Source organism: Eleginops maclovinus, chromosome 6, assembly GCF_036324505.1.
Source record: "Eleginops maclovinus isolate JMC-PN-2008 ecotype Puerto Natales chromosome 6, JC_Emac_rtc_rv5, whole genome shotgun sequence".
Taxonomy (NCBI): Eukaryota; Metazoa; Chordata; class Actinopteri; order Perciformes; family Eleginopidae; genus Eleginops; species Eleginops maclovinus.
In genome coordinates, this window is record NC_086354.1 from 8,367,791 (window position 1) to 8,393,259 (window position 25,469).

Consider the following 25,469-nt stretch of genomic DNA (forward strand, 5'->3'; position numbering starts at 1 on the left):
TGTGCACCAACAGACAGACAGGACCTGTCTATCACATGGTAGCCACGCCCCTCGAAGGACCCCATTTGATCTTTTTTTGTTCTAAATGGGACCATCATTTACAAAATGAACCCCAGTTTGTATTGAAGAAGACTTGAACCTAACATTTGACACCATAAACTTGTTTAAAATCATGGGTAGTAAATTCATTAAGAAGTAATTTTTCCATAGACTTCTATGCAATCATATTTCTCCAGTGGAATTGCATATGCTGACCTTAGAAAGAATGCCAGTTCATGGCACTTTCTTTTTCAGACCAGGAGGTTGCAGCTTGCTTAAAAGAAATGGTGGTAACAACAAGCCTGGTTCTGTCCAGAAGTAACACAAGTGACCTACCAGAATCTATCTCACCGATTAACACACAAGGTTTCCTCTTTGGTTCATGTAAAATCTATAGGTCTCATGGGGGACTATAACAGACAGCATGCACACTTAATATGAAGCTAGAAACAGGCATCACTAAATACGTTTAGCTAAACTAATCCCCAATGTGTCATTTTCACACTTTTAAGCTTAAGAATTCAACATGGTAAGTCATGTTAACTTTCAATAGAGCAGAAAGGACTCAGTCTCACCTAAAAAAAGAAAGTTGTTTTGATTTATAGATGTCCATGCGTCACACAAGAGGTTGTTAGCAATGCTATATTTCCCACCTGAGTATAGAGTATTTTCTTCTCGAAAACATTTTTATGTTTGAATGTGTGTTGTGTGTGTGTGTGTGTCCCAGGATAAACAAACCACCCTCTGTGCTGATGAAGCTAATGAGAATCCCAATAAATGAAATTAAATGGAAAATGAAGAATGTCACTGAGACAGATACGCCACAGGCTTTAACCGTCAATGGCATTGAATTCACACAAAAGTCACACAGCTTTACGTTTCACTTATTTTAAACGTGGCATTGGGGGTAGCGTGTTATCAATTGGACGGTGTTTCTTTCTCTTGCATCATGCACTTTAATTAGCCTTACATGGCACTCGTACTGGAAAAGTAGAATTTTGTCCAACAAATAAATCAATAAAGGAACACCTCACTTGACCTGTTATGCAGTCTGTTTTTGACGTCAGCACCTGGCAATCGGTAACCCCCGCTGTGGCTGTTATACAAGAAACACACACACACACACACACACACACACACAAAAAGCCATAATGGAGCAATTATCCTCTCCAGCTCCGATTTGCTCCTCTGATTGTAATTTGCATTTATTATTAGCCTTCAGCCTGCCAAAGGCTGTGAGGCATGAGGATGGATCGTCATACACCATATCACACTGATAGACCTTCACAGATGCTTCATAAACACGTGTGCTGGAGGACACGGTAGCGTCAACGTGTCCCAAACACAGACAAAGTTATACAGATGAAGCCGTTGTGACAGCGATGTGGCTTTGTTTTGTTAATGCTGATCCGTGTTAATGATGGGAACAGTGTGTTCAGTGGCGTTCCATCACAGAGAAACATGCTTCACGTTCCACACTGTGATGTCCTGCAGGACTGTGACAGGGCCCATTCCCTGCTCTGTGTTCTCTCTTGCAGTTGGCCCCGGGCTCATCTTATGGAAATTTGTGAGGAGCAGAGTCTCTCAAGGCACATACAGTACATACAACCCGCCAGCACTATTAGATGAGCATGCTGGGGCTCTCTTTCCAACACACAGACACGCACACCACACTCATGCACACACACACAACCTCATACATGGACACAAAAGGGAAGGTGCCCAGGATCACTGAAGTGTGAAATGATTCTGTTATCGTGTCGTCTGTGCGAAATATATTTTCCCATCAACCCTCTATGGCAGGTGTTCCTGATGGGCTGCTGGTGCTGTTTGTGCATGTGTGTGAGTGAGTACGTGTGCATTTTGTGGCTCTGTGTCTGTCGGTCTGTCTGTTCCCAGGGAGGTAGGTTGAGGGAGGTCTCCATAAAACTAGATGAAATTGTAGAACAGATTTTGCGGCTCAGGTTCAATTTTGGGGTTTTGCATTGGATTTTAAAAGAGTTATTTGGGGGAGAACATTGATTCTTTCTAATCTAATAAAAGATGAACTGATGATCTCTATAAGTTATGGACACCAATATGTTTGCTTTTCAGGTTTTCCCCCTTTTTTTCTTTTTACTCCTTTACAACTTCTTGAGTTGTAGCGCTATAGTCACACTGGTAACACAAATAGCTGTAAAAATATGGTGAATTTTCCTACAGTAATCTATTGTATCAGCGTTTCAAAACATTGTACATAGGATAAGGGGAGGACATCTTTAAGCGGTTGACCAATCACAACCGGCCAGCTAACCAATCAGAGCAGACTGTGCTCTGGTTTCAGACAACGGGCAAAAAGTGGTCCTGCAGCACAGAGGCAGTATGAGATACATAAAGACCTTTTTGAACATTAAAGCATGTAAACATATCACAGTAGAGGCACAACATTATGAAACCTGAAAATTAGCATAATTTGGCCCATTTAAAGCCCTCTAAACCTATTTTCTCAAACAATCTCTTTTCAATGACATGAGAAATCATTGTATTTTTAAGTTCGGTCCGTTCTCTTGTTGATTTAAAGTTTGCACAGGTTAGTTTGGAATATGTGATATCACGATATGTCCAGGGACAGATGCTCAGCAACATTTTACAGAGCTTTGATTTCAGTTGTTGGGTTGTTTACTTATTTAGCCAGCTTTGTATATCTAATCCAATCAAACCACACCACAGTGAGTCCTGATGAAGCAAAATCGACAAGACTGAATGAATCTTTGACCTTTTCAAAATCGAATCTAAATGATTAACAATTCCACAACATTCTATGAGAAATAGACTGTGACTAGTGGATGTGTTGTTGCCCATTTTGTTTTCTGAGTATTTTCCACTAATGCAGTGACAAAGCAAACCCTAAATGATACTTATTGCCTCCTCTGCACTCTAGAAACACACACAGCCCACACAGAAGCATTTACACACTCACTTATACACACATGCACATGGTTCACTGGCATGTCGCTGTGCATGAGAGGGAACCCAAGGGAGAGCTCAGTCCGAGCAACTTCACTGCACTCCCTAATTGGTGTGTGTGTGTGTGTGTGTGTGTGTGTGTGTGTGTGTGTGTGTGTGTGTGTGTGTGTGTGTGTGTGTGTGTGTGTGTGTGTGTGTGTGTGTGTGTGTGTGTGTGTGTGTGTGTGTGTGTGTGTGTGTGCGTGTGTGTGTGTGTGCGTGCGTGTGCGTGTGTGTGTGTGTATGTTCTTGTGTGTGACGGAGTAGGAGGTGAAGAGATGGCATGCACATTTAACAATCCAAACTAACCTCACCTTTCTCCAAACACTGCTCTAAACTCTAGCAGAAAATGAGCAAGCCTGTCAGTCAAGTGCTAATTTAGTCTCTGTGGGAAGTCTTCAGTTTGTCAATATGACAGTTTGTATCTTCCTGAGATTATAAAAAACTGTGAAACAGTACAGCCAAGTGCTGACGTCACCTGAATCTTTTAACCACACACACGATACCTCCATCCTCACCCCACACACACACACCACACACACACACACACACACACACACACACACACACACACACACACACACACACACACACACACACACACACACACACACACACACACACACACACACACACACACACACACACACACACACACACACACACACACACAGTCAAAACTGAGGGCAGTTTTTTTCAATGCATGGGCAGCTAATGTAGCAGTTACAGCTACTTATTGGATGAAAAATGGCTGTCATGGGGGATGGTCAGAAACAGCTAGGCTGTGTAAGATTGGCATGGGAGAAAGGCCTTCAAAATGTATTTTTTCTGAGGCTTAGATATTGTATAGTTGACCTTTTTTGCATTTAAATTTATTTTTAATGAGGTTGTTGATCTACAAATTCCACAAATCAGCCATAAAAGATTTGCACTTGTGTTGCAACATAAGGGGGTAAGCTTATAAATATAAATAGCAGAATTATAAATAGTAGTATAGTGATGTTTTAGCTCAAAAAAGATATGTAATGAAGATAACTAACATTTTGACACATTTCACACCTAATGGGCTTTTTTAAAGATTAACAATGAATATAATAAAATAAAAACGCACAATAATCAATTAAAAATAGATGTAAAAAAAACAACTACTGTACATACAGTGCTGCACTACTGCTCCAAGTCATTACACAACTTTATATTTCTTTAGAATTGTGTGACGAAGACGTCGTATTTGCATATGGTAAATGGCACACTCAGTACAACATATTCAAACACATAGTCATTGTGGTTAGTGCACGCACTACAATTAACAGTTCAATTCTTGTTAGAAATGTTTTTGATCATCGATCAGATCAATATTTTGTTGAAGATAGTTTTATTAGAATTATACTTGACATAAAAATGCTTTTCAATGTGCCAAGGTAACCTGCTGTATCTCTTGTTCACAGTTCCTGAGTTCCAAACAGAACAACAGATTACTGCTGCCTAAAGTAGAGGCTCAATCAGTTGAAACAGCTGTACTAAATTGGACCATACCATGTAGTGCATGGTCATGGGAGACACTATTTTCTTTGAATTTGAAATGTCATTGTTTAGGGCTTTAATGGTCAGAGCTAGTAGCATATTATGATTTATTTGATTTATTGTGTTACACTATTTTGAGATATATTTCATTGTCATTCCAAATTGTCATTTGGAATTACAATAATTAAGTTGATAAATAGTTGACCTGTTAACATTTTAGAGAGCTGTGTTGTGTGTATGTCATTTTTTTTTTTTCTATTTTGGACTAGACGTCCCTGTGATTTTGTATTTGCACCATTTTTGATCAGAATAAAAGCTTTATTGTTTCCGGCTCAAGCCATTTTATAAAGTGTCTAAGTCATTGCATCCGCACTTTTTGTAACAGATTGCAATATTTCCGGTAATCATGAAGGCAGCACTGACTCTGAGTAGCGCTGTTACTATGGTAATGACTGTTAGCAACGCTGTAAACTTAGCTAGCTAGCCAGGTTAGCCATAGCATGAGAAACTCTAATTAAACTTCACATGAACGTCTCAGAATTTAAAGAATAAGTATCTTGAGTTGCAGTCGAGTCATCTTCCGCAATGAGCAGGTGAGCAACTGGTGGCTTACAGACATTAAATAAGCTAACGTTACTTCACAAAACAGTAAATAAACAATGGATAGGCTACAAATGTCATGCTAAGTTAGCTACATGCTACCTTAAGCTATAACTTAACTGTCTACGCTTGTAAATGAACATGCTAGTTAATGACGTAATCATTTATTTCAGTAGTAGTGCTTCCAGCTTTTGTTAAAAAAAATAGCAAGTTTTAGTGAGAACGCATTTTGGGAAGTAGGTGGAATACAAATGGATAAATTAGACTTGGATGATCCTGCTCCAGGTGTAAATCGTTATGATAAAGGTTAACTTCCATTCATTAAGATTTTCTTCATTTTTTCCTATTTGTTGTACTGTGTGGAGAACAGCAAAATATTTAAAACGTTCTTAAAGTTCTATGTGACATGAGGTGAGTATTGATAGACAGATGATTATTCTGTGGTTTAAATATTCCCTTGAATTTGATTTCAGGGTTCAAAAACACCCACAGTCCAATGCAGAGCCTGGAAAAGATCTGAAAATGAAAGACTTGAAGAAGTACCCAGACTTTGGTACAGTATTTCTCTTCACACATGAGCCAAATATGGAGGAAGCACAGTGCGATGAAGAGGAGGTAAGGGATGAAGACATTAAGGCACCATTGGAGCTGATAATGAAGGTAAAGTGACTGATCCCCATCAATGACTACACACTTCATGCACTGCTGAGAGGATGGGCTCTTTCATTTAGATGCCTTAGTAGACTGACACTAGGACCATCAGCAGCAAAACCCTCTTAAACTGTGCAATTCAGCGTTAATATGTATTTTAATACTACCACACCACTGTATGCAATATACATGTTACTTTAACTTGTGTTTTATATTAAATATTATTGTTTTTTGGACATTCAATCCGAATAAACTGTTTTTTGTTTTTTTGTTTTTTGTTTTATTGGACACTCGTACTTCAACTTTTCCTGATTATATAAATATTTATATATTTTTTGTGTTTTATTTATTATTATTTTTATCACAGAACACAAGCATTCTGATTGGTTAAAACTCCTTCCATTCCTTTGTTTTAGCAAACTCTGGTATAGCCTCAACTATGTTATAATTAAGTGAGATTGAGACTCAACCTAAAATTTTGGTTTCAGTTCCTCAGAGCTGTGATGGACAAAGACTTGCAGCTGGCCTGCACACTGTGTCGGATGAGTAAGTATCCTTCATCCATCAACTGAAGTCTGTCAGTCAATAAATCAGCCACAAGTGATGTGAGCCAATGCTGCATCTTCTTTCATTCCATGTTTCAGTTCTCATCTATGAACCAGACCATCCTGAGGCCTCTGAGTTTCTCCCGCTGTTCCAGAAGAAGCTCTCACAGGGTAATGGTTTTTATCTTGCACAAAAACCTACACTATAATCACACCATGAGCTTGTGTCGTGCCTTTTCCAACAGAGCAAGAGGCAGTGCAAAGCACTGAGGAGGAAGAGGCTGATGGGGATAATGAAGCTGAGGTACCATCTCCAAGCTCAAGCTCATCATCAGATGATGATGATGATGATGATGATGAAGAAAAGCAAGTAAACAGAGTCAAGCCTTGTCCTCTTTCTCACATTCATGCTTAGTCATTGTACCAATACAACCGAGGCAATGTTAGTCACTCTCAATCTTGTTACTCCTGGACAATTGTATATATTTGAATCTACTAAGCTACCCTTTCTTTGTGCATTTTGTAAAAGTTGTGACGATTAGTTTGTATTTTCATATTTTAACTGCAAATAAAATATTTAAAGTGAACAACCTATAATCTTGTTAAAGCTAAACATTATTTTTCCAACAGAGCCCCATCCACTAGTCTACATTTTTTACTGTAGGCATTAACAGAACTAGTGAAGGGGCGTGCACAAGTCCAGGCTCCCAATACACTGAGAAACACTCCATTGACTCTGTTTGATGCGCTGCTAAGCAAGGAATTGTTTTATTTGTATGCTGTTGTTGAATAACTATTAGTAGCTCATGATTGCTACAGTTACAGCAAATGTAATCAACATATAATTCAAACTTTTCTAACTTTTTGATAAGTGTGCAACACTTTGGTGACCCAAAAAACCAAAAGCGATGCCCTATGCCTCCTCTCCTGTCACACCGTAGCATAAATTGATATTAGTTCATATATTATACATCACATGCAGGGAGAAAAATACTTAATGTGGATGGATGAGAGGTATAGGAAGATGTTCTGCCTCGAAGATGACATATTTACCTGTCATTAAGTTATTATCAATAACTTTTATGCAGATTTGATTTCTCCTGACTACTTTCAGATCTGCTTTACCATGATAAGTCTGCAGATTTGTATTATTTTATACACTTGTTTTTTTATTGATTTGTAGTTACATTGCTTTGTGACAGCTAAAATCTGATGTTGGAGTGCCCTTTAAGTGTTTCAGCTCCGGTTGCACGGCCCTGCATAGTGAAGGCATTTATTTGGAAGAGGAGGCTGACAATAAAACATATTTTGTATAATTCCTTGCTTCTAGTGCGCTCTGTTACATCATCTTGATAAAGGTTACACCACCAGCATCCTACAGTGTAACGTGCTATCAGCCGGTATGTTCTGAGTTATTATCACATATCAGGGCGTAGCCTATCTTTATGAGTGGTCTCCACGCGTGACTTGTGAAAAGCGAAAGTGTGAGCACCATCTGATAAAGCGTGTGTAATTTGCACTGAGTGAATGAACATAATGGCTGCCCATTCAGTGGACCAGGACACAGGCATGAGGATGACAATAAGTCAAATATAGGCAGGCTGGATTCACTTTGATGTCTCAGTGTTATTGTCCATGTCAAGGTTATAAAAAATGTAAGGTGCAGGTCAGAAATGATGAAGCATGCAGGACTGTCATCTCATGAAGGTGAGTATAACAGTGGATGGATGGATCATGGATCTCCATCACTGCGTGCTTTTTATAAGAAGCCTATTAAAACTGATTTTCATTGTATTGTGACTTAAACCCAAGTGTGTTTGTCATCTCAAGGTCAATTGCTGTCATTTTACCATCGTGTGACACCCACCCACACCTAGAGACACGCAGACGTCACTGGTGCTTTTCCTCTTTGCTTTTTAGGCTTCTTCAAATGGATTGTGGCTGTCACAAGCACTCAGGGAAGCTTCATTAGTCGTCAGAGGGAGGCAAGGCTGTGACTCATGCTTGCGTGAAGAGACCAATGGGCAGCCGACAGCCTGAGATATAAATAACGGATAAACAAAAAAAAAAAAAAAAAAAAATCTTGAGGGAGAAAGGGTCACTTGCGCGCCGCTGGATGGGAATTTATTAGCGCGCTCTCTGTTGGTATTCCGCCATCACTGGACTGTTGCTTGTCTTGCCTTTGGGTGGCGATTGAAACACATACTTAGAGTTTCCCTGGAATCGACAACCTGTGAGCCGGTAAGATGTTTCCCTCTTTCATTTGAAACTGACACATCTTTTCACACAGGTGTTTTTTTAATCGTAGTTTTACGGGTTAAAAATATATCTACACAAGAAAAGATGTTATAATTGGCCGTGGCAGAAGGAATTCATTAGTTGTCTGTCTCTCATGCCATGGTGACATTGAGTGATGATGGCATGGGATGCGCTTGTTCAAACTGCAACTTAATTGAAATGTCGATCGCACAGTCAATAGGTAAATTACGTGGGTTATTAATAGTTGTATCCTATCAATATTTGCTTATTAAATCAGTCTGTTTAAAAATCACTTCGTCAATCTATCATGGCATCCATTCGTCAAATTGTTCTCAATATGTCAGATGGCAAGGTAAGCAGAAATATTTTATCTGAATGCAGTTGGTGATCAGACATAACGGTCGGATGCCCCAAGACTGATATCTAATGTAAAAATATGACTTTGTTTCAACGAGCCATTACAACATAATGTAGTATATGTGGAGCTGCCTGATAACTTTTGGATTTTATCATCAAAATTGTCTTTATATCTGAGAATTTAATGGCCATTTGAATTCAATAAATGGCAGGCTATCTCCGAAATGAATATACCCACAAAGGCATTGTTATCACCGAGACAATTTCTCCAGACGTGCGTATTGCTGCTCGTCGTGCGCAATTTCTCTCCAAATTGCGCGACTTTGTAGCTGAACCAGATGTCATTTTGGAATTAATTGCATTTTTCTAGTTGAATACTGGTCTACATGATCAAAAACACTGTAGTTATTTTGATAACCAATCTATATTTTAGGTGTGAATTCCTCCTAACCTTGGACCGTTTTGTTTGCAGTTGAATTATTTCCCAGCTGGAGATAACAGAGGACTGATGGCCACGTCTGAACCGAGAGCCAGCGGCGGGGAGCAGGACCCCAACTCCGCCAATTTAATACCACCGTCCACAAGTAAGGTCCTCTCTCTGCTAATAACACCGTGATCCCGTATCGATCCCCGGGAAGCTACATTCCCGTTAAGGCTGTCCCTCTCCAAAACAACAGGGGACTCGGTGCCTTGCTCAAAGACACTCATACAGTGCCAACACGGAGGCTTTAACCTAACCCCCACCCCACACACACCCCTCTCTTTCTTTCTGCCTCCCTGCCCCTCTCTCCCCTCCTTCTCTGTCTGATAAAAACGAGTCTCGCCCGGGCCATTTGCTGTGTGGGCTCCGTCGTTAATCATTCCGGTTAAAAACAGAGCCATCAGCTGCCTGTCGCTGTCTGGCGAGGCAGCGGTGCGCGCCCAGCACTGGACCTGGCGATGGAAATAATGCTCTATTAAAGCTTTGGTATTTATAATGATCCAAGAGCGTTTAGTCAAAAATATCTTTGAATAAAAAATGCAATTTCTGAACGAATATATTCCTAACAATCCCCGCCTTTCTTGAACTTACGCCTTCGTTTCCTGTTTTTTCATTATTCTTTTTTTTTCAGTTTCTTTTTTACATATTTCTCGACAAAGCGAACGATTTAAATTGAGGATTTATTTTATCGTAATACAGTTCATGTCGTTTCACAAGGCCCTTAAGGCGGCATACATTATTTGCTCTTGGAAAAATATTATTATTTTCTTTTTTTTGTGGCTGGACCGATTTAGACTGTACATTAACCCATGTGTTAATTATTTTAAGCCATTGTCGCATGAACAGAATTGACCCCATAATAGTGCACTTGATGATAATTACAGTTTTTTTTGTGTTTGGCCAAATATAAAAGGAAATAAGCAAGGTGCATTTCCTGGGGAACACATTGAAATCCATATTTTCTCTATTTATCGAATATGATATAATTAGTTAATCTTTTATCAATACACACATTAAAAAAAAAAAGCTCAAATGTATTGCAAACATGAATTCGTTCCTTTAAAAAAGATGTTTGTATTGTCTGTCGTATACTGCTGCTGGATGTTGCCATTATCTCTCTTCCACGCTCCATCTCACGCCTTCCGGCTATAGTGTCTGTGCGCGCGTGTTTGTGTGCGCGCATGTCTGCCAATCTCTGTGTGTCTTGGCCTCAGAACCTCGAGCTGTACTTTCTCTTACAGTGGAATTGCTTCAGTGAATTTAAATACTTATTTTTGTTGTGAAAGTTTTTCATCAGGTGTACTCGCCGCCGAGCGCTCTGCATTTTATTCCCTCTGGCTTCTGCTTTATGCCTGCTCACGCATGTCCAACCACGCATCGGTTGTGGGTGTGTATGCATGACGCGTACTGTATTATAAGTTTCTACATCAAGCCGGTTATAGACTCCGGCCACAGACATTACCAGCTCGCTCCAGTCACATACTGTGTTTCACTCAATTAATTCCTTCCCTCCTCCGTGAGCTCATTTCACGGGGGTTAATTCCAGTCCGCCCCTTGGCTGGGTGTGTGAGCCGGCGTGGATGTGCCGTGCGTCCGGTGCCTATTGATTGAACTTAAATCGGAAATGTTGTAAGGCTCATCCCTTTATAATTAGCCTGGGTTGTGGAAAATAAAAAAAGTGGACACATTCTCACCCAAACAATGAGAAAAAATACTCGTAAAAAATGTTCAACCAACACAAGTGTTCCGAGTCACACACCCGGCCAGGAGCCGTGCGCATCACGCTTCCACTGTGCTCACTGTGCTCCACCAGCTTTATATCCATCACCGCACCATCCACGGTTTCTCCGCGGCCTGCAGTGCACAAACTCAAACGTTGACATTCTGTTTTAGCCAACGAATATGCGTGGATGCACGGATGCACACGGAAACTTGGGATGAAGATTTGTGGTAAGTTATTGGGCACACAAAACGTTCCACCTCAACTCTTTTCATATCATTTCTTCTTGGAACAATGCACATTTTGAGACTTTTTGGCCTATGTTTACCACTGTTAATTTAAAAGTCATAATAGGGTCGCTTTATATTTATTTTAATAAATAAACCCCTTTGGAGGCCTGAAACAGGCCATGATTAAGGCTGTTAGAGCAGCGACATACACGACTGTCACAGTGTGTTTCAATCTTATAAAGGTCAGTGGACATTAGCCTGTAGGTCTGATGATAAGAGCACCGGTGCAAACCCCCTGACCGCTACTGCACGCCCCCCCATGTCTTTTCGATTCCACTGCTAAGAGACAATTCTTCGAGACAGGCCCATGTTATTAAGCCCAGAGCAACCCATATGATAGCCTGTTAAAAAAGAGAACTATTTTCATTTCCCTGGCAGGCATTTCTTTACGACAAAGAATAAAAACAATTCTTACTGTCAATTTCATGGCCTTTTTAAAAATGATGCTGCAAGAAAGGCGTGTTTATTATTCTATCATTTGGAGGAATTGGTTCTTTCAGTGACTCAAAAATGAAAATGTATTCTTGGGTTTTTTGTTGCAGCTATGCAAAGAGGAATTAATGGCACGTAGATGTGGTCAATTCAAGATATTATGGTCTGTTTCTTATGGCAGGAAATCAATTAACACCAGAGAATCAAATACGTTTGATATTGCCATTTCTGCAAATGAGAAAATTACCAATAGATTTTGATTGGCCTAAATTACATTTTAATGGACTGAAGTGGACATTAAATGGAAATATTTCTTTATGGTGGCAGTAAGATGGGCTCTCATTGATTTCGAGTATATAGGATTTAACCAACAAGGTATTATGGAGTTTCCATTGAAAAATATAAGAGACAATATTTTATACGCTCATAAGTTTGAATTTGAGTACATGCTTTCTGCACAATTAGGTCAACATTATCTTGCAGATATACAAGAGAAAAAGAAAAAAGATAAGAAAAAATATATCAATAATGATTTCAGAACATATAGGTTACAGGGGCAGACTGCTTAAGGGGTTTGCATGCATCCTTCATTAACCCCTCTTTATAGGATAGGCATTGATTGGCTGTAAGGGTCATCGCCACAGGCTCCCTCCACATCAGTCTATGGACTGGATTCACCCTTTCTGGGGTGTGTTTTTGAAGTCACATGGGTGGGGCGGACACCATACATACGTAGACACTGGTGGTCCCTCTTCCCTGTGTGTGTGTTGGCCTATATAGGTTGGGCCTTCACCAGAAAAGCATTTGTAATGGGAGACTTGATCAAGACAACATATTGTTTTCACGAGCCGAGCACGTTCTTGTTCATACTATACTTAAAGTCCAATTATTGGACTGTTTTTGTGTAAATTCTTATCATTTCTTTGATCATTTTTCTTCGTAAATTAATATTATCATTTCCCTCGTGTTTGGGATGGAGTTGTTTGGTGATAACTCCTGCCCTCCGCCATGTAACACCCTAGGGTTCCTGCAGAAGAACAACAGCCTAGATGACAAGGGGAGGCTCGCCGGGCAGAAGAACCTGCTCTCCTGTGACAACAGTGACCGGGACACTCGCTTCCGCCTCACCGAGACCGACTTCTCCAACCTGTTCGCCAGAGGTGACAACTTTTCCGGCTTAAAATTCACAAAAAATCAGCTACTAACGACGCTGTCAACGTAACGCTGTTGAAGGCCTCCCAGCATTGTGGCTATTATCTTTTTGCTACGACGGCTAAATTTAGAGGCATATTCAAACTTCAAATGTCAACTCAGTAAAATGTAAAACAGATACACCATTAGTACAAAAAACAATATCCTTGTGTTTTGTTTGTAAGGTGTTTTCGCTCTACAGCATGTTGTAGCCTAGCTGCTTTGCTACAAATTAACGCACTACTAAAGTCAAATCTGTGACCATGTGGAGTAGGCTATTGTAGCCTTTTGTGACTAGGCTAAAGTCATGTACAAAAACCCCCAAAGCCTATCATAAATTGGCTATTTTGTTATTTGGCCAAAGAAAACAATTGACATAGGTTACCAACAACAAATCTAATTTTGACTTTAAAAAAATGTATATGAGTCCAAATCTGTGTTGAAGTTATTCAATTATATAGCAGTCATTAACATGCTCAGGTCAACATTTACCTTGACAATGGGGGGGGCCTCGAGAACAAACCAACCATCAAACTAAAATCATGTTCCATGCTAAGCCACTGTATTTCTCCTTGCCTCTCAGACTTGCTGCCAGCCAAAAATGGAGAGGAACCCACAATACAGTTTTTGTTGGAGTTGGTGGACATCCTCACCAACTACGTCAAGAAGACTTTCGACCGCTCCACCAAGGTGCTGGACTTCCACCACCCTCACCAGCTCCTGGAGGGCATGGAGGGCTTCAACCTGGAGCTGTCCGACCAGCCCGAATCCCTGGAGCAGATCCTGGTGGACTGCAGAGACACGCTCAAATATGGCGTCCGCACAGGTAGGCCAGCGGAGACCACTTCAAGGTTGAAAGAAAATGAATAATTCATGAGGTGGCGTATGTTAGTTTAAATAGAAAAGGGACATGTGTTGAGGCAAAAGCAATTAATCTTCTGTCAGTTTAAAGAGTATTATTTCTACAGGCAGACCAAGATAAAGTCATATACGTCATTACACAAAGCACAATAGGCTATGTTATTCGAATTTTACATTCATTTTATGATGAACAGTACCTTGTGTGTCCATGTTATCACTTTCATGTAAACTGGTGAATTCAACACAAGCTGTTTTGCAGATAATGTACGGCCCATTACAATGACTGCCTTATTTATTGTCCCCCTGGTCATTCGGTTGACATCCTCCTTTTTTCTCTCCCCCTTGACTTATTAAAGCAAGTGTTGCCTGAGGGGATCCTAACACGGGCTATTTCAAGCTGTTAAAAACTACAGCGCTCAAACTGTCCCCCGGGTTCAATATATCACAGGCAGGGTCTACTGTGTCTACAACTCAACACCACTTTTCAATCGGAGACACGGTGCTTGTTTTTGGTGCTCTATTTCATGAACAGGAGGAGCTGTCCCTGGTGCTGAAACATAAAGCAGACATTTCTCTCCTCTCACTATTAAGCAGCACTGATTTAAATTTCACATATTGTATTTTTATTCAGAGTATGTGACTCACATTTTCTATTATGTAAGCCATACAGCACCACCTCCACAAGGTGCTTATATCCATGAGTGCATTTCAGCTTTGGGCCTATTGACTGAGACTGTGTGTGCAAGCATGTTAGAGTCTAAATGGCTGTCATATAGCCCTGTTACCAGCGTAATTCTAAATACTGAAAAATGCTACATCTGATCATTTTGATTTCATGGCTGACCATACAAAATATGTTTCTTAATATCATTTCAAAATAAGATGTAGAAGGTCAGCGTTAGCCTGCAGGATATTGTTTCATTAGAATCAAAAATCCTCAAATTGTCACACATCAACTACAGCAAAAGGACAGTGCAGCTAAAAGACAACATTATAAAAACAAGAAGCAAGCATTTGTCTAATAAAAAAATGTAAAGCTTTACTCAAACAAAGCAGATAAATCACTTGCTGTCTTTCTTCTTAATTTCCCCTTAACATAAAGCATCATGAAGGCCTGTTGATAGGAAAGACATTTAGAGTTTTTATCTATATTTAGGTCACCCTCGATTCTTCAACCAGCTTTCCAGTGGTCTCGATATCATCGGTCTGGCGGGAGAGTGGCTCACCTCTACTGCTAACACCAACATGTAAGTAGTGACGCTCTATTTGCTTCAATGACACACTTATTATCTACGGGGGAAACACCTCTAAAAGTCATGACAGGACAACTAAAGATCTCCAGTTTGTAGGACGCTGGAAATAGCCCCCAGTCATTACCATATAAAGTCATTATGCGATCGTGATGCTTTTTTTTTTAGTTTCCCTCAACTCACACCACAATTGTTCACAACAACAGCCTCTGAGGGCAGTTACATAAAGGGTGTGGTTTGTCCTGTTGAGACTGTGTATTGACAGATGGGGGTGAGGGGGGTGGGGGGACTGCCACTCGGCTGTACTGTATATACAATTCAGGCGGGCCCCAGGGGTGGTTAGATTGCATATTGATCTTAGGTCACAGTTACATGGTGGTCCGGTCTGATAGAGGGCATGAACCACATCAACACCACACGATTAACACAGGCACACACTCATACACACAAACTCTCTCACACACACACACATGCACACACGTGCTGTAAATGAGCTATAACTCTGTGTTATGATCACTGGAAAGGTATGAGGAACATCACTCAAGCTGTACGATGTCAGAATATTGAACATAGTTACACATACGAGACATGGAGTCTTTAACAATAAAATACATTTCCTGATACCAGAGGGAATGGTCATTTTTGAAAACATTACTCACATTGCAAAATATAGGAATGATCAGTTGGATTTCTTTTTTACAGGATCTGAACAAAACAAGGAGTTTTTTTATTATGTTTTTTAAAATAATTGTGCAGCCCTAGCCCTGTGCACTGTGGAACTCTACCAGGCTTATTTGTTGCTTATTCTGACTTCAGTGGCTACCAAGAGATGCATTTTTACAGTATAATCTTTCCCAAATAATTGTTTAATCATTCAGTTTACAACGTTTTTTAATGTTTTATTGTGAAACAGCAGGTCACATTCCCCTAAAAGCCTAAGATGACATCATGACATGTTTTTACCTAAACAAATACTCAATTTAACATCACAACACAAGAGAAAAGTTAGGCAAAATGTAGAAGCTCGATCTAGGGAATTTTTCAATGTATCTTCTCTTGTGTGAGTGAGAGAAAAATGTGGGTATGACTACACAAAACAAATATGCATGAAAACAGTCATTAAAAAGCTGAATTTCCAAGCAGAACCAGTCAATTTAAATAGTCATATAAGAAAAACTAATCAGAAGAAAAATTGCCTTACTGACAAGACGGAAAGTCAGATACATGGCACAAAATGATGCTCTGCACGCTGCAAAAAGACCACACAGGATAAGCAGTGGGCAGAGGACAGAGTACAGCAGTTGTATACATTAAATGAGCATTCAGTATCCTCTCCCTGCTGAGGCCTGGCTGCTGAGGAGGTTATCAATGCATGGATAATAAACCAAACACTAAAGCAACAGTGAGACACTTCATTTATCCCATTTTTTCAAAACATTAGCTTAGGAAATCACACCGTCTTAGGAAAAAAAACTTTCCCATCTCATCTCCTACTTGGAAGAATGCCCCAAGAGACAGGGCCATTGAATTCACACACTGGCGCACACTTTCATAATGACACACACACACACACACACACACACACACACACACACACACACACACACACACACACACACACACACACACACACCAGCTCTGGTTGTCCCAGATACAGCAGCAAGGGTTTCCAGTCCATTGACTGCGGGCTCATTGTGAGCTGGTCTTAGCAGATAGGCCAGCTGGGCCCCACACTGACACACAATGTCCTCCGGCTGCACAGAAAACCCCGTCACACGGAGGAAACTGGCTGCTGCCGCCCCCTGTGGGGGGCTCACTCTGGCTCTTTTGTCCCTGTGGATACAGACTGACTCCTTTTGAGAGGCTGCAAGGATAGTATGGTAGGGGGTCAGGGGGTTAGTCACATAGAGACACACACAGACTCGTACACGTCGAGTGCCCTTGATGATGATAATAAGGGCATTTAGAGGCCGTCCCTAGAGACGGGCAGGTGACTGAGGGGTAATTTTCACCCTGAAAAGACCAATGATTGGCTCTGATTGTGATAATGATCACCATTATTGTCATTACAGCGTGAAATGACTTACAGAGGGAAGGAGAATTTTAAAAAGGTGTGCCCGTTTTGTCCCTCTCATGCTGTGGGTACATTTTAAGGAGAAAGGAAAGTGACGCATTCAGGGTATTTTTGTCGTCCTTATGTACACCATTATTACAAAACATGAAAGAACACTGTCTTTTTTTCAAAATTAGAGCAGAGAGAGGCTGCAAAATGAGTCATTTTGTTCCACTTTTCAGCCCTCAGTCACAGCAGGATCCGGTGTATCGACCATAGGCTAATTTCCAGCCGCCTCTATCCTTTGGAAAATCTACACAAAAATGCTTTTTTCCTATCATCTATTTTCATCCATCTTCTCCCTTAGCATTCAATGTTTTTTTTCTCCTGTTCCCTGCTTCTTCTTTTTGCATTGCTATCCTGTTTTGTTTTCTGTGTGCTTTTCTTGCTCTGCTTCCATATCACCCCCTCCTCTTCCTTTGTTGTCCTGTCAGTTTCCCTTCAGCCCCCACTCCTCGCGGCCTTTATCCCTCCTCACTCAGCAAGCTACGTAATCACTCTAGTCCATTTTAGATACTTACTTGTGTAAAAAAAACAGAGCTAAGAGGACAGGAAATGTTGTTTTAGATGGCTGTGGTGGTGGTTGTGGTGGCTGATGGGGGTTGGAGGAGTGTTGTGTAACTGGCCTCAGCAGGGCAGTCCTGAGGGTGTGTGTGGGAGGCGCTGAGATGGCCTGTCAGTTAGTAAAGAGAGCCAGCCCTTACTGTGACTGTGACACATTAAAGCTCATCAGGAGTGTTTCTCTTTTGTTGTCCTTGGAGCTGAAAATCATTTTAACTCTGACAGAGGGATCAGAACGCACTGAATTATGTCTGTCACAACTATTTTTGTGTTAGAATATTATACTGTAGTCTTTTTCTATCTTTTAATACACAAATAACATGGAAAATGATGGTGTCTTCCTCAATTTTCAGAATTTCGAGGGGTCGTCAGAGGTAGGGTTGCACAATTGGATTAAGATAACTAAATGGGATTAATATTACTGATATTGCAATTGCGATATCATTCGCGTTATAAGATTGGGATGATCATTTCCGTACCATTATTCACGTTATCATGGAAAAATGTAATAAAATGACCCGATTTGTACCGAACAATGATTTTTTAAATAAGTGTTTTGAATACCGTTCTGCACCAGCACCATCGTTTTTTATTCAAAATGATATTTAGATTTTTTTCTCTTTACTGAATAATGCACTTACTGTGATTTAGATATTACACTAGTCCATATAACAATTTCAATTAATTCTTCAGCCTAAATCAGAGGCTGTTATCTCTTTGAAACACTCTCCCTGACGGACATACACACATGCACGAACACACACACGACACACACATTGACTCAGTCCTCAAATGAGTCCCATTCAGAGTCGCTCCAGCTGAGATTGGCAGGATTGACAGATAGCCATCAGAGCTGTGTGGTTCTTTAATTAAACTACTGAGTGATTTTTTAGAAAGCCTTTGAATATGAATGTTTGCTGCTCGACTCCTATCAGACACTTTTTAATTAGCCCCGTCAGCACCAGCTCCAGTGTGTGCTCTGTGGAGGGAATTATAGTAAGGCTTATGTAAGGTGTGTGTGTGTGTGTGTGTGTGTGTGTGTGTGTGTGTGTGTGTGTGTGTGTGTGTGTGTGTGTGTGTGTGTGTGTGTGTGTGTGTGTGTGTGTGTGTGTGTGTGTGTGTGTGTGTGTGTGTGTGTTTGTATTGAGGCTTTCCTATGTGAAGAACCCTCCTTCTCGCTAAGCAGACGCTAAAGCCTCTCCCGCTATACTATTGTTGAGCGACGTGTTATATTCACACATTTCGTGATTTGATTGACAGGTTCACCTATGAGATCGCCCCGGTGTTTGTGTTGATGGAGCAGCTGACTCTGAAGAAAATGATCGAGATGATTGGATGGCCCAGTGGAGAGGGAGATGGGATATTTTCTCCAGGTTGGTTATTAATAAACCAATTCAGTGTGACTATTTTGAGTCTAATAAGCCATTATTTCCCCATGTGTGGGAGCTGCTAATGATGTGTGTGTCTCTGCTCAACAGGGGGTGCTATCTCCAACATGTACAGTGTGATGATCGCACGTTACAAGTATTACCCCGAGGTCAAGACCAAGGGCATGTCTGCTGCTCCTCGGCTTGTGCTCTTCACATCTGAACACGTATGTAACTCACACACACTTTTAAGTCACCTTAATAAAGCAGGCAGCATGCTTCATCGGGTGTAGATTGAGGCCGTTGAATAAGTCCGATAATAATAATCAGTAGGCCTATTGGAATCGAAGCTATGGCTAGTTTTATGGATTAATTCTGCTTTTATGGCACCCCTTTCCATAAATAATTTCACAGCTGGTAGAAAGCAAGCCAGAGCTGGTTATGTTTTTATTTACCATTGACGGAGCACATGAATCAACATTTCAGTTTCCATCTCAATGTAAATGTGAGTTAGTTAATGAGCACATTTTTATCGGTAGTCCCTGGGCAGGTTACTATAAATAGTTGCCTAGCATTATGAATACAATGCCATACAATATATGAATACTTCAAGGTCAGCAGCCAAACCCTTCAAAGTGTGCCATTCAGTTTTATTTATCTTATTAATGCTATTTCACCACTGTAGATATTGTAATAAAATGTTTATATATTGTAGTGAAATGTGCATATTTCTACTTTACCTTCTTATATTTAGATGTATTTATTTTTTAATATTTTTAATCTCATATTTATTACAGATTCTAACTTTATGTTAAAAAAAAAAATGTTTATTGTGTCTTTTAATTCCGATTTTCTATATAGACTTTGTTCTTCTATTTTGTTTATTTGAATCTTTTATTGGACTTTATTTACTATGAGTTTTTATGTTTGTTTACATTTATTTATTTTATTGTATCCCATTATTTAACATTGTTACCTTACTTATCGTGTATACATTCATATATATTTATATTTTATATTTATTTATATTTCCAATTCCTCCAGGGATAAATAAAGTATCCCTGTTCTGACACATCACAAAAGCAGCACACAATCTGCACTCGCTCCTCTCTTTTATTGCAATGGAGGATGAATTATACTGTTTGTCCCCACAGAGCCATTACTCCATAAAGAAGGCTGGAGCTGCTCTTGGTTTCGGCTCTGAGAATGTGATCCTGCTGAGCACAGACGAGAGGTGGGGACTCCATTATATTTAAATCCACAATTGTTACAGCAAATGTGTCAAATCTGTGCTGGAAGAAAAGAGGAGGCTACTCCATGATTCTCGTACCCCATGTTTCATGTGATGATAATGTTATACTCAACGCTTTTCTCAGGGGGAGAGTCATCCCTGCAGATCTGGAAGCCAAAATCCTTGATGCTAAACAGAAGGTTAGTGTCATTGTTCCTTTTTCTGTCTTACTTTATTTATTGTTTTCACTTTTTAACAAACACATCTATTTGCATTTATTCTGCAGGGTTACGTGCCACTGTTCGTGAATGCCACCGCTGGTTCCACAGTGTATGGCGCGTTTGACCCCATCAACGAGATCGCTGACGTCTGTGAGAAGTACAACTTGTGGCTCCATGTTGACGTGAGTAGCTGACAGTAGAACAACTGCCATAGTATTTCGATAATAGTAAAAATACTGTTGCCGTGTTGCAATAGGGATACGTTCCTATGCTACATGTCGTACACCTAAACAGTGTGTGGATTTCAACCTTGTAGTGTCGTCTCAAATCACACACAGCTGCTCTTCCCTGACCAACGCCGCTGTCATCTAGCTAAAAATCACCGTTCACGCCACCAAATAATAACAAACTGCTGATTTAACCAAATAAAACTAGTGATGGCTTCTTGTCGACACCAGTACAATGGTATGCTACTTAAAAAGTGAACAAAAATCACTGTTTCTAACTTTTTTTGGTATAGTTCTGTGATTACTGTAGCAACGACAATCAGAGCTGGTGGCAAAACTTCCGTTACTTGGCCAAAGTGGTCAATGAGTGTTGGAAGTGAACAAATAACCATGGATGTAGAAAGAGAACTGGATGCAGCGTTGGAGGCGGGCCTTGTTTGTTCTGATTCAATTTGATCAGTGGCTTACGACCCCAAAATGGCTTTATTCTCGATAATCCAAATACCAGGATATTCATGGGATTTTCCAGCGATCTATCGCATGATCTAGTTTGCCCAAAGAGCATGCACATCAGCTTTTCCCTTAAACCACGCCTCCATTCCGCTGCATCACAACAGCCTCGCGTCAGGTCTTGCAAATGAATGGAGCGAGAAAAACTCTAGATAGAGCTTTTAGCATATTTTTACATTTTAGGACCCAATAACTTAAATAAGGGCTGTTTAGGTTTCTTACTGGGTAGTTGATTTCCTCCTAAAAAATATACGCTGCTTTACAGGCAGCACTATGAATGTAAGTCAATGGGAAAAGGTCATTTAGGGCCTAATGGCATCACGAGACTGATGTATATACAGATATACAAAAGTATGCAATTTGAAACACAAGATTTTGTCCTTGCCTGCATACCCTCTATAAACAAGCTCTCTCCTTCAGGGAGCGTGGGGCGGCGGACTACTGATGTCCAGGAAGCATCGCCATAAGCTTAATGGAGTAGAGAGGTGAGTACATGGGAACAGACGCTCTCTTCTGCCTTTATTTTGTTTTAAAGGATCATTTTTCAGTGGGTCTACTTCGTATATTAAGGCTTTTATGAAACACTGCAGGGCCAACTCTGTCACCTGGAACCCTCACAAGATGATGGGCGTGCCTCTGCAGTGCTCTGCCATCCTGGTCAGAGAGAAGGTACAGATAACACACATGCTATGAAAAATCATGGAGGTTTGGAACAGTGGATAGAGAGGATAATAATGTGTGTGTGTGTGTGTGTGTGTGTGTGTGTGTGTGTGTGTGTGTGTGTGTGTGTGTGTGTGTGTGTGTGTGTGTGTGTGTGTGTGTGTGTGTGTGTGTGTGTGTGTGTGTGTGTGTGTGTGTGTGTGTGTGTGTGTGTGTGTGTGTGTGTGTGTGTGTGTGTGTGTGTGTGTGTGTGTGTGTGTCTGTGTGTCTGTGTGTGTAGGGGATCCTGGCAGGCTGTAACTCCATGTGCGCCGGCTACCTGTTCCAGCCCGACAAACAGTACGACGTCACCTACGACACGGGGGACAAGGCCATCCAGTGCGGCCGACACGTGGACATCTTTAAGTTCTGGCTCATGTGGAAGGCCAAGGTCAATAACATAGTAATCGTCCTGGTTTGATACGACTTTTGGTTGTTATTAGCACCTGACATATTTTTTTTCACCTGCAGGGCACCATCGGGTTTGAGCAGCACATCGACAGGTGTTTGGACCTCTCTCAGTACCTGTACAACAAGATCAAGAACAGGGAGGGTTATCAGATGGTGTTTGATGCAGAGGTGAGTGTCTTGAGTTTTCAGTTATGTTAATGATATTTATCACAATAATGTAAATTCAACGAAAGATCCATATGCGTGTTAACTGTAATTTCTGTTTGCAGCCCCAGCACACCAATGTTTGCTTCTGGTACATCCCACCCAGCCTGAGAGGCATGCCTGAGGGTGAGGAGCGGAGAGAAAAACTCCATAGGGTAAGTTATAGTTTATTTCATCAACCTGCACACCACTGGACTACAGGGGGACAATGGCTTTAAGTTGCAATACATGTATAATATATTATCCACGTCAAAAAAAGAAGAACATTTTAAAGCACTGATTTTGGTCTACCAGATACAGATTTACCCTTCCTTTTTATCTATTCAAACAATGAATTTTTTTTTTCATAATCACAAGTTCCTACACAATTATTCGTACAAGAATTATTTTTGGGTATTTTGTCTCAGTTTTGGCAAATATTTACACTCAAAATACAAGACAAAAAGGGAACAGAAATGATTCAAGAGGAGCTGGAATATCTAGATAAAATTATCATATGGGCATTATTAACATTATTTAAATAGTACCTTTTTTAAATATCAAAGTTAGGCTCAATATGGCCAAATCCCTTATTAAATTATGTTTAAAGACATACTTTAATGTTCAAAAAGATCTTCTCTGATTGGTTAGCTGGCCGGATCTGTGATGATTGATCAACCCCTTAGAGAAATGTCCCGCACCTTAGCGTATGATGTACAATGAGTTGGAGCGCTAGCCAATAGAAGTGCTCATGTTATAGTGGAAGCATAATAGGGTCCCTTTAACAGACTAAGAACTGCAGTTTTCTTGCTCCACCAGGTGGCACCAAAGATCAAGGCCATGATGATGGAGTCGGGGACCACCATGGTGGGCTACCAGCCTCAGGGCAACAAAGTCAACTTCTTCCGTATGGTGGTGTCCAACCTGGCAGCCACACAGTCCGACATCGACTTCCTCATCGACGAGATCGAGCGGCTGGGAGCGGACCTGTAGAGCGGAGACGCTCACCGTGCTGCGGACAGAATAATGAGAGCACAAGCTTTAGGTTCTTTCTATCCAGGCTGTCTCTGTCTGAAGCACCTTGACCGGTTCTCTAGAGACACTTTGAGTAGCATAGTTCCTCCTCTAGACAAAAATATAGAATGGGAAGGCTCCGGGTACATGCTAACATCTAATGTGTGTGTGTGTGTGTGCCGTGGATTCTTGTAATGTGCTTTCTCGTTTGTTGTTGTCTTGTGTGTCTGAATGGGTGTGTGTGTTTTGACACTGAAAGGGAGAAAAGCACAGATGAAAAAATAACAAACTATCATAAATATATTCTGCTCTGTCATACATTTGCTAGATTCATGGGTGCTTTCAGCTGTACATATATGTAATCTCCAACCTAAAGATATGTGAAGGAGGTTGTGTGTGTGTGTGTGTGTGTGTGTGTGTGTGTGTGTGTGTGTGTGTGTGTGTGTGTGTGTGTGTGTGTGTGTGTGTGTGTGTGTGTGTGTGTGTGTGTGTCAAGCTGCAATATTAATATATATTAATTTAAGATTTTAAAAGCTACCCTTAAAAGTCTGTGACCACTTTAACTCGTAAAACGCTGGCTCGTTGTCCCTTGTTTCATGCAATCATGTGATAGGTGTTTATATAACATTGTTAAAATATTTGATTATATAAGAACTCATATTTATTGCATTCCCACTGTTTTTCAGATTCAGGTATTTTATTGTAAATGTATCTTTGTGTATTACACGGTAATACATTTGTAAATGTAAACACGGAAACTTAAGTAAAGTTTATTTATAGTGATATTGTCAGCCAAAGAAAGCGAATCGGGAACAGAGCAATCCATTGTCCTTCATTATAGAACTTCTTATATAGATTATAGGTGTTTGTAAAATGTTACCCACAGTATTATTGACCCTCCACTGCGATGCAATTTCTATAGTGTGTGTTTTTCTGTGATTGTGAGTCTTTTTGACCGAATGTCTTGAGATGACTGGCCTTCTGATGAGATTAAGAATTAAGTCTATATATAAATACATATATTTCTCTGACTGTCTTTTATTTTAGAGAATAGCACTAGGGTGTGAGAATGTACTCTCCCCTGGAGACTGGGAAGAAAGAATTGTTGTCTTAATCCTAATGCATTTACTGTAATATATTATATATTAATGTAAAACATATTCTCAGTGTTATGGGAACTCGATGGAATATCTGCTATAAGAAGTTCCTTTTTGTGTCTTTGCACAATGTTCACCTTTCTTTCTTCCATTGTAAATGGATGTGTGTTATGGCAGTATTATATAAGGTTTATGTTAACAAAGTATTTATGGTAACTAGGGACCATATTATGTGAATGGCACAATTGCATAAATCATATTTACAGTAATGTGTTTGTGCTGTATGTGGCCAATGACTCCTGTTTGTGACCAATCTGTTTTTTGATTATCCAGCTGTAAGGGAACAGTTCCCAGGAGGCACTTTAACAGAATCATACCATCTTAAAACTATCTTTAATAAAGTCTATTAAAGGAAAACACGAGTCGGACTTATTGAAACACATTCTCACACACAAAAATGTCTGACACACAACCATTTTATTCAGTGGGGCTCCACACACTGCGCTATTTTACACACATTTCCTTTTTACTAATGTTTCCCACTTTCCCTCTGAACTGCCAGTAGCCACACACACACACACACACACACACACACACACACACACACACACACACACACACACACACACACACGTACACGTACACACACA

At 40.3% G+C, this 25,469-nt stretch overlaps 2 protein-coding genes across 5 annotated transcripts in view; both read left to right on the plus strand.

Moving 5' to 3' along the window:
• erich2 (glutamate-rich 2) overlaps positions 1–7,343 on the plus strand; it is a 78,083-nt gene extending 70,740 nt beyond the window's left edge. Inside the window, exons 1-5 of one of the 3 annotated variants that reach the window (XM_063885780.1) lie at positions 4,922–4,993; positions 5,622–5,808; positions 6,288–6,345; positions 6,444–6,515; positions 6,590–7,343. In XM_063885780.1, the coding sequence (XP_063741850.1) occupies positions 5,671–5,808; positions 6,288–6,345; positions 6,444–6,515; positions 6,590–6,759 (438 nt within the window). In that variant the 5' untranslated portion in view covers positions 4,922–4,993; positions 5,622–5,670 and the 3' untranslated portion in view covers positions 6,760–7,343. Of the gene's footprint in view, positions 1–4,921; positions 5,142–5,621; positions 5,809–6,287; positions 6,346–6,443; positions 6,516–6,589 lie in introns of those variants that run through there. The other 2 variants (XM_063885779.1, XM_063885778.1) reach the window with 2 other exon arrangements.
• Positions 7,344–8,371: 1,028 nt separating this feature from the next.
• On the plus strand, positions 8,372–25,236 carry LOC134866454 (glutamate decarboxylase 1-like). Of its 2 annotated transcripts, XM_063886648.1 has the most exons (17): positions 8,372–8,585; positions 9,433–9,544; positions 11,335–11,391; positions 12,906–13,043; positions 13,658–13,900; positions 15,092–15,182; positions 19,120–19,232; positions 19,338–19,453; positions 20,381–20,460; positions 20,603–20,657; positions 20,744–20,860; positions 21,836–21,900; positions 22,006–22,084; positions 22,356–22,505; positions 22,586–22,693; positions 22,795–22,884; positions 23,528–25,236. In XM_063886648.1, exons 2-17 carry the CDS (start codon positions 9,469–9,471, stop codon positions 23,699–23,701), a joined length of 1,752 nt encoding a protein of 583 aa, XP_063742718.1. In that variant the 5' UTR covers positions 8,372–8,585; positions 9,433–9,468; the 3' UTR covers positions 23,702–25,236. The 2 variants fall into 2 exon arrangements, with proteins under 2 accessions (XP_063742718.1, XP_063742719.1); XM_063886649.1 differs by lacking the exon at positions 11,335–11,391.
• Positions 25,237–25,469: the final 233 nt, after the last annotated feature.

Coding starts and splice junctions, on each gene's coding strand:
- LOC134866454 (XM_063886648.1), top strand. CDS start 9,469: ATGGCCACGTCTGAACCGAGAGCCAGCGGCGGGGAGCAGGACCCCAAC. Junction 22,694..22,794: donor AGATGGTGTTTGATGCAGAG/GTGAGTGTCTTG, acceptor TTCTGTTTGCAG/CCCCAGCACACCAATGTTTG. Junction 22,885..23,527: donor GGAGAGAAAAACTCCATAGG/GTAAGTTATAGT, acceptor TTGCTCCACCAG/GTGGCACCAAAGATCAAGGC.